This window comes from Podarcis cretensis, assembly GCF_951804945.1.
Source record: "Podarcis cretensis genome assembly, chromosome: 8".
NCBI classification, from domain to species: domain Eukaryota; kingdom Metazoa; phylum Chordata; class Lepidosauria; order Squamata; family Lacertidae; genus Podarcis; species Podarcis cretensis.
The window spans coordinates 40,781,484-40,793,974 of NC_137177.1; the positions used below are offsets into that span (position 1 = coordinate 40,781,484).

General features: G+C 44.7%; 1 protein-coding gene across 1 annotated transcript; it reads left to right on the forward strand.

Moving 5' to 3' along the window:
• The first annotated feature begins 3,723 nt into the window (after positions 1–3,723).
• On the forward strand, positions 3,724–10,968 carry LOC307221449 (C-signal-like). Its single transcript, XM_079985870.1, has 6 exons — positions 3,724–3,963; positions 5,553–5,604; positions 7,801–7,988; positions 8,577–8,738; positions 9,450–9,560; positions 10,746–10,968. The coding sequence occupies exons 1-6, from the start codon at positions 3,817–3,819 to the stop codon at positions 10,857–10,859; spliced, it is 774 nt and encodes a 257-aa protein (XP_079841996.1). The 5' UTR covers positions 3,724–3,816; the 3' UTR covers positions 10,860–10,968.
• The last annotated feature ends 1,523 nt before the right edge of the window (positions 10,969–12,491 follow it).

Here is a 12,491-nt window from a genome sequence, read left to right on the forward strand (position 1 = left end):
GATTTTCTTTTTTAAAAAATAAATTTTATTCAAAATTATAACAAAACATATTTTCCAAAAACATATCCTTATTTCCCCATTTTCCCTCCCCCCATAAAACCCATTCCCCCCACCCCACCCCTGACTTCCCTCAGTTCCAGTCTTTGGTTTCTCCAATAATGCTATTTTCTGCATGTTACAGAGTTGTATAGATCCTCCAACTGTTTAGCTTATTTTTATCAGTAAAAAAATTGTGAATGTTTATTCAAAACCTGCCAAGGAGTCCAGTTCGCTTTGTTGCATCCTCAAATACTTTGTGAAAGGTTCCCATTCATCCTTAAAGTCACAGTTATCCTTATTTCGTAGTTTATGTGTCAGTTTTGCCAGTTCTGCATAGTCCATCAATTTTTCTTGCCATGATTCTTTAGTCGGAGTTTCTTCAGTCTTCCATCCTTGTGCTACCAGAACTCTCGCAGCCGTTGTCACATACATGAAGATGTTTTTCAACTTTTTTGGCAGGTCTTTCCCTACAATCCCCAACAAAAATGCCTCAGGTTTTTTAACAAATGTTAAATGGAACATTTTCTTCAATTCATTGTATATCATTTCCCAAATTTTTTTTAATTACTTTACAATCCCACCACATATGATAAAATGTTCCCTCCTTTTCCTTACACTTCCAACATCTATTTGAACTAGTTTTGTACATTTTCCCTAACTGCACTGGTGTTGTATACCATCTGTACATCATCTTCATGTAATTCTCCTTCAATAGGGAACAATCTGTAAATTTTAAGTCAGTTTTCCATAATTTAACCCAATCTTCCATCATAATGTTGTGACCTACATCTTGTGCCCATTTAATCATAACTGATTTTACCTCTTCATCTTTCGTCTCCCATTCTAATAGTATGCTATATGCGGCCTTCAGTAGTTTCACTTTCCCTTCAATCACTTCCATTTGAAACCTAGATCTAGTATAACTAAATCCTTCTTACAGTCTTCTTTATATGTTTCATGTAGTTGTTGATAATGTAACCAACTCTGAAAGTGGTCTTTGATCTCATCATAATCTCTTAATTTTCATTTTCCATCATGGTCCTTTAATAAATCAACATATGTGAGCCATTTTCCTTTTTTTCCAAGTGGTTTGAGCAGTAATGCTTCATGTGGTGAAAGCCACTACAGAGTCTTTTGTTCCAATAAGTCTTTATATCTCTCCCATACTCTCATTAATGATTTCCTGATTATATGGTTGTAAAAGCTTCTATGAATCTTCTCTTTCCCGTACCATAAGTATGCATGCCAAGCAGATTTTCTACCCATCAAGAGTAGCAACTGCACACTCATCCTGAATAGGCTGTCTGGGGCAAGCCGTCCTTTGGGGGCACAGCTGTTTTAGCCTCTGGGTTGAAGTTCAGCCTTGCTCATAAATCTCCCCTGCGTTGAAGTAATGGCATTCACACCTGTTGTAAGAATACAGAAACTGTCTATAATGAATAACACCAATCCACAAATGTCAAGCCATTTATTCAATGGATGGCGGAAGCTCATTCAGGAACCTTCAAGCAGTGTTTTCCATATATGGTACATCACATAATGCCTTATGTGATTTACACAGTATACAGAGAGAGACAAAAACTGATAAAACGATAAGGTTTACAGTGGTGCCTCGCAAGACAAAATTAATCCGTTCCGCAAGTCTCTTCGTCTTGCGGTTTTTTCATCTTACGAAGCACGGCTATTAGCGGCTTAGTGGCTATTAACGGCTTAGCGGCTTAGCGGCTATTAATGGCTTAGCGGCTTTAAGAAAAAGGAAACAAACTCGCAAGAACTCGCAAACGTTTCGTCTTGCGAAGCAAGCCCATAGGGAAATTCGTCTTGCGGAACGACTCAAAAAACAGAAAACTCTTTCGTCTTGCGCGTTTTTCGTCTTGCGAGGCATTCGTCTTGCGAGGTACCGCTGTATTATGCAGACAAAGGGTAAGGGAACGAGTTAAGTCTATACGCTGTTAAGCCAAAACCCCAAGCCCTAGATTCCCTTTGTTGCTCTTTCAATACTTCCTCTTCACATTCCTAAGGGTGTGTCCCACACATATAAATGTTAAATACAGTGGTACCTCAGGTTAAGAACTTAATTCGTTCGTTCTTAACCTGAAACTGTTCTTAACCTGAAGCACCACTTTAGCTAATGGGGCCTCCCGCTGCTGCCGGAGCACAATTTCTGTTCTCATCCTGAAGCAAAGTTCTTAACCCGAGGTACTATTTCTGGGTTAGCGGAGTCTGTAACCTGAAGCGTCTGTAACCCGAGGTATCACTGTACTGAGTGCTCAATGAGGTGTCAAAGACTTACCTGCATCCTGTGAAACTTACGGTATCTGTAACTGATGTAACCCCCTTCTATAACGTATTTCTGATGTATGACTTACACTCTGGCTGGATAGGTTGTGGGAAGGTCCACCTGTGGATTGGAAGGTGTAAACTTCTGTTTTTCTTTTGTTTGGGGTTCTCCTCCCTCCTGCGTGTGGTGAGTGGGGACCCTGTTGCAACAGTTTATTTTCTCTTTAATAAAGCCGCTTTGCTTTTCAATATACACTTCTTGTCCTCTGCTTTTTCTCTCCAACCAATAGGGAACTCCATCTAAGGACTCTATACGAGCTCTATATACCCCATAAGGGAATTAGAGGTATTTTTTTTTCTTTTAGCACACCTCCTAAAGGAAACAGGCTACCACCTCTATGCATACATGCTATTACTAATAGTATTATTGCCAGCCTGGTTTTCTCCTGGCCTGGGCTAGTTTCTGATAGTCCTGAGCTTGGTGCAAGTCAGAGACCTCTCACAGTTGCTGCCACTGCACTCCCAACATCCCTTCTAGTTTTCTGAAAATTATTTATTTTATTCCCCCCCAAAAAAAAAAAAATTATATACTACCTGATTGTAAAAAAAGAAAAGAAAGGAAAAGGAAATACTAGTCTACCTCCCTGGGTTGTAATCGGCTACCATCCATCGGCTACTCTCACCTGGTTTAGCCGGCCAGTCGAAGCTGTTTCCCAGGGTGTGGCTACTGTTGCATGCTGACAGCTTCTAGGAGCCACAGGTGAGAGATGAGTGGGGGGGGCGACAAAAGGTGGACCAACTACCCCAGAAAAAGCATGACATGTCCCCCACTTCTGCTCTGTGCCATGAGTAAATACTATTGAAGATGTGAAGGAATTGGAATTTGTCCTTACTTGTATGGACTGTTTCAGGAAGGATGATGGGATTTGAAAGGAGAATTTACAGCTTATCCACACTTCCTTTTGCCCTGCTGCTTTCCCCTGGAAAAACAACTCTTTAGCGCTCAATCGGGGCAAACAGCAATTTGGGTTTCCCCTGGATTGCCATTTCTTCTTATCTGCCACTAAAGAGCAGTTTTTCCCTTGGAAAGGAGTGGGGGTAAACCACTCAGACCCATGCCTAGAACGCATAGGTCAAGTGGAAATTTTTACAGGTGGGTCCCAATTCAATCTAAAATGCTTGAGAAGCACTGGTGCACACACACCCATTTATTTCACAGGACTTGGAGGCGTATTTATTTTTAAGTCCCAAAGCCTGCAAAACTTGTAAAAACTTCCTCATGCTTGACCACATCCCTTCTGCCCATTGGTTCTGAGCAAAAAGCAGTCTGAGCTTGCCTACATGGAATCTGATATTCTTCCGCAGCCAGCCAGTGGGAAAGAAGGCGGGTGCCCCAGTCACTGCAGGAAGTGACACACACCCAGCCCACTGGAAAGAAAACTTGGGGCAAGACACAGAGGAGCTGCGGAAAGGAGTAACGGCTTCTGTGAGAACAGGATGGCATCAGGTCACATTCGCAGTGTGTTGGTGACAGGATCCAACCGAGGCATCGGGCTGCAGCTGGTGAAATGTTTCCTTGAGAAACCAAACCCTCCCCAAGTAGTGTTCGCAACCTGCCGGGATCCAGAAGGGGCCAGAGCACAGGTGAGTTGTTAGACTCTCTTTAGCTGACTTTGAAGGCAGAAAGTCTCCCTCTCGGACACCCACCCACCCACCCACACTTGCACGATAGGAGGAAAAACACTTTCTCTCTGCAAAGCTGATGTGTCTGAGACAGGCTTCTTTCTGCAAATCCCATTGTCTCCCCAACCCCTGCACATTGTTTATAAGCAGAAATATCTTATTTCCTCCAGTTTAGGGATTTCAATTCCTGCGTGTGCATGCAAGAGAAAGATCCACTTTTTCCCCTCCCCTGAAGCAACTGTCAGGCATCCATCCACACTCCATCCTTTCCAGCTGGAACTTCTCCTTCCCTGCTGCCAGATTGTGTTTCTCTGACTTCCATAAGTCAGTGTTGCATGCAAGAGCCCTTTTCAGAATCTGTGCTAAAAAGTTTCCAATTTGTTATATAAGCAAGAGGCTCGTCTCAGCCATAGAATTTAAAACAGGAGATAGGCAAGTTTGCCAACCCTTGTTTGAGAACTCTGGTTGTTTGTTTTGTTTGTGGAGCTGCATACTCTAGACTTCCCTAATTTAGGGGCCTCTCCGTTTGGAGGAGAGAACAGGGAGGCTTGGATTTACCGGTATTTACAAATGCGGAAGTTGAGTGTTGCTGGAGGCAAACTGAGTTTGTAGCAAAGAGAAATAAACATGAGGCTGAATATTAGAATGGCACTTATTGTTCCAATAAGAGAAAAAAGAGTCTACTGCTGTGGTTTGCAAAGAAACTCCTTAGCACATGACATGGTGAAGTCAGCCTACATTGAATACTTTGGAGCTTTCACAGTGGTAGAAGTCGTTTTAACATGGTGAAGTCAGCCTACATTGAATACTTTGGAGCTTTCACAGTGGTAGCAGCCATGTTCAACTAGCTCCAGGGCATGTTAAAAGTTAAGCTGGGCATTTACTATGGAACAACCACACCTTTGTTCAAGGCACCTGCACAATGTGAAAACATTCCCCTCTAATGCTTCCCCTCTTCAGCTTCCAGCTGTTGTTTTCTGAGCACAGAAAATCCAGCTTTTTAAAAACTTTGGAATAGCTGCACAATTTCTCAGGGGTAGATGGCCCCTCACTTGGCTGTTTTGGTCAGTTAGTTGCATCACCAAGACTATTCCCATAGGGCATAAATTTCCAACCTTTTCAGACCCAGGACTCAACTTCTATGGGATAAACTGCTTCATATAACCAACCTGCTTAAGTCTAATTAATGCATGAAAGGGTTAATGCCATAGAGTAAGCTGTCCTGCCACATTTAGCTCACCTTGGGAGGAAATGGGTAATTAAGTATATTGATCTCCTTCAGTCTACATGTGAACTTCAGCTGTGAAGAGGTTTGAGCTTGTTGCTCCAGCTCCACCACATGGAGCTGGAGTTCTTCCTTGATGTTGTTTGAGTTCAGTCCCACAAAGCCCTTGTGAGAGCTAGTATGGAAGTCTCAGGCTGCCACCTGCACAATGGGGCTAAGACTGGCCTACTTACAAGATAGTTATAACAACTCTGTGGTAATTTACGTGGGGGAGCTTCGGACACATTACAACATGATATAATTTGTTTTCTTTTGTTTCCTACAGGAGCTGAGGCACCTGGCATCCAAGCACCCCAATCTGGCAATTCTGCAGCTTGGTAAGCCCTCTCCTCTCTTTCAGCAAACAGCAGCAAGGCTGTTGCTTCTTAATTTGAGCCTTGGCAACTTCTTCTCCCTGTTGTATCCAGTCATTTCTTAAGGCACTGGCTGTATTTAGATGATCCTCAAGACTATGTACTAGATAGAGGATCTTTAACAAGCCCTCTCCCCTCCCTTAAGTTGCCCCAAAACAAGCACTACAAGTCAGAATCTGTTGGACAAATTTGCCCTAAGTAATCCATCCAAATTTCCCTCCTACATTGTCCTATTGGTTTGGAAACTGCAGTTTACAGACTTCCTGGTCCGCTTATTTCATATTTCCCCCTTGATATGTACCCCCTTCATTACATACATCCCATGATCATGCTGATTAGCTCTAGCTCCAACCAGGTTGTTTGGCTAATATTCATAGCCTTTTTAAGCACGCACAATAGTTTTCTAACTGTTCTCCTCCATTTCCCCTTGTGGTTCTAAGTCACCCACAAACCTTCCTGGTACCTTATAGGACATTATCATTTTCATCAGAGAAATGTTGCAGGGTTGTGATACCCACCCAAACCTTTGAGAGAAGCAGCACATTTAGCTCTAATTTCATAACAGGCATTAGACACAAAGTTTTGGAGGGCTGAGAATGCCATACGGGTTCATGAATTACTTTCCAGTTGACCAAACCACATCTAAGATTTTGTGGGATAAACAGGTAAGAAAAGCTTAGCAGAAACGACCATGCTTTGCTGTTGTAACTGCTTGCATTGCAAAGAAAGAAGAAACTTGTGGTAATAAGTTAAGAAATCGCTGTGAGTAGCCAAAAGATAATGTCTTATAAGGTACTAGGACGCAGGTGGCGCTGTGGGTTAAAGCCTCAGCGCCTAGGGCTTGCCGATCGAAAGGTCGGCGGTTCGAATCCCTGCGGTGGGGTGCGCTCCCGCTGCTCGGTCCCAGCGCCTGCCAACCTAGCAGTTTGAAAGCACCTGCGGGTGCAAGTAGATAAATAGGGACCGCTTACCAGCGGAAAGGTAAACGGCGTTTCCGTGTGCGGCTCTGGCTCTGGCTCTGGCCAGAGCAGCGATGTCACGCTGGCCACGTGACCCGGAAGTGTCTCCGGACAGCGCTGGCCCCTGGCCTCTTAAGTGAGATGGGCGCACAACCCCAGAGTCTGTCAAGACTGGCCCGTACGGGCAGGGGTACCTTTACCTTTACCTTTAAGGTACTAGGAAGGCTTGGCATGTGTGCAGAGATTAGCAGTGGTGCCCTGAGCAAATAAATGGTCCCCTCCCAGCAACATTTGATAGCAATAGGCTGGACCTGGCAGCTGACTTATCCCACACCCCATTGATCAGATCCAGCTGCCATGGCAATGGAATGGGTGTGTGCAACTCCTCTGTAAAGCTGAATGAGGGCCTCGCTCAGCAGAGATTAGGTGTTCTACTTGCTTTTGAGGCCCCTCCCAAATACTGACAAGCGGCCTCAGGCAAGCTTCTATTTGCTTATGAAGGAAATAAGATAGGCACCTCTTGATGGCATTTCAACTCTAATCCTCACCCCTCCCTGCCCCACCCAGCTCCTTCCCCCCTGGCTATACAAAGCAAAACTGCATGACTGCCCCTTAAAGAAACAGAAGTTTGCAGAGGGGTAAGGAAGTATGATTGAAAGGGATGCTTTCTCCAAAATGCTCTTGGCAGTGGGCCCCAGTATCACCTCGCTTAACTATTCTATATATTTTTAAAAGGTATTGGGCTTGGTCACCTCAAGAGCCATCTGCACCTGTATTAACTAGCCCAGGCTTTGAAGTTGTGCCTCAGATGCCCTCCTCTCTATCACCATGAATGGCTGAGTGAGAAGGAGAGCCAAGCCCTCTTAGGAATGGTATTCCCTCCAGAGATCTGCCTGGCTCTCTAGTATGATCAATGCATGGAGTGGTGTGTGGGGGAGAGAGAGAGAGAGAGAGAGAGATGCCCCCACCAACCTCCATGTACACATCCAAACATGTGACCTTACATAGCTTACAAGTGTTTGGATGAAGACACTGAAGTTGGAAGCAGAGCCACAAGATGCAATCCTGCTCTCCCTGCATTTCTCCTACGTGAATGAGCATGCCAATAATCCCACCTATTGTAAATAGCTGACACAAGCGAGACAGGTGAGAATGCAATGAAGTCCTACACAAACAGAGTCTTGTTTCTTCTTCATTGTAGAAACCACCGATGAGGCAAGTGTCAAGGCAGCTGCCAAGAAGGTTGAGGCCCGCCTGGGAGGCGCTGGGCTGAACGTGGTGATCAACAATGCTGGGGTCATGCCGCCCTGTACTTTGGAGTCAGCCACTGCTAAAGACATGCTGGATGTCTACACCATCAACCTTGTGGGCCCAATGTTAGTGACCAAGGTCAGTTTTTCTTCACAAGAAGAGCAATCCCTCCCTGGACTACAAGGTGGAAAGCAGACCCCCATGATGCAGAGTGGACTAGGACTTGCCCCTCCCAGGCCAGCTCCTGGCAGCACAGCTGACCGGATACATCAAAGGGCAATACAGCAGCCTTTCCTCTTTGCATATGCAGACTGCTTCATTGTTGAGGGTCAAAATTATTAAGAGAAAAGAATGGGGTTTGTGGGCTTGGTTAGTGGGCTGTAAATGGTGACACCTGGATTTGAGTTAGGGAGGTCACTCCTATCTTCAAAAGGCCCCTGGAGAATAGCTTCTGGCTAGGTGAATTCACAGGTTGAGTTGGTAAGAAAAAGTTCTGCAGGATCAGCCCAGCTCTGTGACAGCATCTACCCTCCATTACTCCCAAACACAGCTGAGTCTTAATATCTTCTGTTTTGAAAAAGCCAACTAGGATATTGTGGGGTAGAAATTGAGAGGTGTAAGAAACAAGGCCAGAGGTGGTTGGTCTTTGCAATCTTGTGCCCATTTACTAGCAGATCTTTATGCAGACCAGGTTTGTACAGCTGAAGAGCTTTTGCCTCTCTTTAGGAATTATTGCCGTTGCTGAAGAAGGCTGCCCACGGATCCAATCAGAAAGGCATGAGCTGCGGGAAAGCAGCCATCATCAACATGTCCACTGTTCTAGGATCCATTGAGAAAACACCAGAGCATTATTTCGCTTTCCCAGTCGTCTCCTATCGCTGCAGCAAGGTCAGGCTTCTCCTGTGGGACATGGGTCAAATCTGGCATTTCTGTCCATTGCCTTCCTTGAAAAGGTTTTTCTATGTACCCAACAATGGCTGGCCTAGTGAGTGATGTGCTACTGAAATGCCTTGTGTAACACCCACCAGCTTTCTTCCTCTCCAAGTTAGACGTTTTGTCCATACTGCAATTGTTCTGTCTTACGAGTAGATAAAATTGCTTTGTGCACCTGAATTCCACAGTAAGAATTCTTCCAAAAGTCATGTAGTGGCCATTCTGGCTGAGACTGATGGGAGTTGAGGTCCAAAACATCTGGAGGGCACTAGGTTGGGTAAGGCTACATTATATAATCCTGGTACCTGTTGCAGTTTCCATGCCAGTGGTTGTTACCTCCTAGAGATGTTAGAGTTGGTGGGGGAAGTTTCTGGACCAGTAACAAGTGATGTGGCAACTGCAACTACACTTTATGGACATGGCAGAGACATGGCATCATTTTTTTAGCATAGTATATTCTGTGTCTCAGTAGCAAAACTGTCCCAGAACTTAGAATTCAGCTTCAGTGTCTGCCCAATCAGTGTTGATTATGTGAACAGCAGGGAGATTGGGTCCAAAGTGAGTGGTCTTATAACCTCAATTTATATTGAGCCAGTAGCCTAGTTGACCTTTCTGCTCTCTGTGCATCTATGATTGGGGTCTGCTCATGTCTTCGTCCATCACCAGGCTGCTTTGAACATGCTCACCAAGTGCCAATCAATGGGCTACAAAGATGATGGGATCCTGTGCACTGCTGTTCATCCTGGCTGGGTGAAAACAGAGCTGGGAAGTGAGCAGGTGAGTCAGCTAAGGATTTCTTCTTAAGAACTCTCTGCATTACTTCATTCTAAATCAGAACTATACACACACACACTAATGGCTCATCCACACTTCCTTTTGGGACACATTTCTGGGCACATGTCTGCAATTTCCAGGTCCTGGCAAAGAGAGAGAGAGAGAGAGAATTGCCCTGCCACTTTCCTCAGGAAAACCAATGTTTTTACTGCTGAACTGGAGCAAATGGCAATCAGCTTTCCCGCAAACTGTTGTGTGCTCTGATTCAGCAGTAAAACACAGGGTTTCCTGGGGAAAGTGGCAGGGCAAAAAACAAAAAAAACCAACACCCCACACTCAGACACAGACCTGGAAATCCTGGATCTGTGCCTAGAAATGTAGTGCAAAAGGAGGTCTGGCTGAGCCTAAGCCTCACCAGTTCTCTTGCTGAAAGTCTTACTAATACTGTGCACACCCAAGGGAAGAGGCTCCTCCTGGCAGGCCCGAGCATTGACCTTCCTTGCCAACCCCAAGGAGCTGGCCACTAAAGTCTGAGTTAAGGAAGCTGCCGGTTGTTGGGGGGTCTTTGGCAGTGCAAGCAGAGCATTGTTGTCTTGATGGCTAGTAGCCATTGATAGCCTCCACGAATTTGTCAAATCCTCTTTTAAAGCCATCTAAGTCGGCGGCCATCACTGCCTTCTGTGGGAGTGAGTTCCATGTTTAACTTTCTTTTGTATGTCCTAAATCTTCCAACATTCTGCTTTACTAGATGTTCAAGAATTCTAGTCTAGTGTTATGAGAAAAACTTTCCTCTATCCACTTTTTCCATGGTATTCATTCATATATACATCAACCTGGAAGCAAAGAGCTCACTAATAGATGCATTTTTATTCACACTTGCCTGTAATAAATACACTGCTGATCACATTTTTGGTTGGAGAATTGCATCACAGATTTTTGGGGTGTGCCGATTTCCAAGGATAGCTGCATATAGTTTTGCTTATTGTTTGGAGAAGTGAATATTCAGTCAGGCCCACACTAAAATTACAACCGAGGACAAACTTATCTCATCCCTCCCTTCTGCTCACTCCTTTGGTAGCTAGATAGGCAAAACCATCACTCATGTGATTGGCTGAGCTCTCATCCATCACTGCAGATTTTCTTGTGCCTCTGCAGAATCACTATCTAACCATGGTTTGTACCTTGCAGGCTGACCTGACTGTCGAAGAAAGTGTGTCTGGCATTATGAAAGTGCTTTGCAACCTCTCTGAAAAGCAACACGGGGTGCTGGTGACTTGGGAAGGGAATGTTTTGCCATGGTGAGAGCCTCGGAAGGAACCAAAGGAAGGGCCAAGGCATAATGAGGATGGAGCAGCCTGAGGCTTTGTAAAGCTTTATATCATGAGTCTTTTGAATAAAAATTGAAGCGGCATCTGTTGGGTCTCTTGTCTTCTGTCCCAAAATGTGACATGTAAAGAAATGGGATTCCATTCCCAGTCCTATCTCCACTCACCAGCCCTGGGTTACTGGCACGCCTCCCTCAACAAAACATGCACCCATTTATATCCTACTTGCTCTCCCTTGCAGAAGCCGTTTTATAATTAAGGCAAAACAGAGGACTGGTGAACCCAACCTCAAAAGGCTGCTGGCAGTTTTGCCTTCACCAGTACATCACAAGGTTTCTCAAATTAGGAGGCAACTTGGAGTGAGCTGGCCACCTCTGCAGTCAAGTGTCCTTAGGGCTCAATTTTTAGACTAGACTGCTCTTTTGAGCACTGTAAGTGCTGTGACACAAGAAGACTAGGTATCGGAAACAAAAAAGGTACTTTGTATGTGAGATATGGCACTGGCAAAATTGTTAAGATTTTTTAAAATACTGAAGTCTTTCTTGTGCACGAGTGATAGAGAGATCTTGTGCTAGACCTCTGTAGTTGGTACTTTTCTTATCACAGCCTTGAAGGCAATTCTCCACACATAGTGGATTGTTGAAATCTGCATGCCTTCTGTGTGCAGAAAGTGGTGAAAATAGGCACAGGAGTGTCATCAACATGGCTGGAAGCAAATGGAAGGAGGGGAGTGGCATGAATTGCTGCCCACTAAAAACATCACCACACCCCACAAATCGCTCATCATCATAAAAGAAATGTGCCATCATGAGCCTTTCACAAAAGCAGCACCTGCAGCTGCATCCTGGGCTCTTTCTACTTGCCAGATTTTCCACAGTAAAGGGAAATTCAGATTAAAGTGCAGAAGAAAGTCTGGCCTGTCATTCTGATGATGTCATATGGATGCCTGTCATATGGATGCTGCAAAAACGCTTATTTGTACAAGCAGCACCAATTCCATAATAAGCTTCCATCTTATTACTCGTCTGGGTTGGGTGGAGAGAGAAGTTGGCCAGGTCAGGCCAAAACCAGAGCAATTGGCCAGAAGACCTCCGCTTCTCTCCCTATGGCTGCAAGATGATTTTGTGGGTTTGCCTTGCAGCAAGTCCAGATCACAGTTTAGAGCTGCACAAATGCATGACGATGGGCCAGGATAAATGGGTGATACTTCTCAATTCAAGCTTAGTGTTAGCTACATACTTTCAAGCTGTTGTTATCAGAGATGGTACATCTTGAATTCAATTATCATTTTAACAACACTTACAATTTCCCCTTTTGCACACTCTGGTGTGTAATCCCACTAGCTAAGGATTATACTCAGCATTAATACATTGTGTTACTGCATCAAACCACCACACCTTTCCATCTGGATACTGTGAGACAATGAAGCCTTGGCCACTCTATAAAGTTTGAAGAAAGGAAGCCTTCTGGGCCCAGGGAAAGGACCGAGGGGCATGTGTGGAAGAGAACAGCAGAAGGGTGTTTTGGAATAGGGAAAAGGAGACGGAGTTAACCATAGGCACTGTAGGATGGCCACTGGAAAGCTGGGCTTTGGTTCAGGCATGGAGGA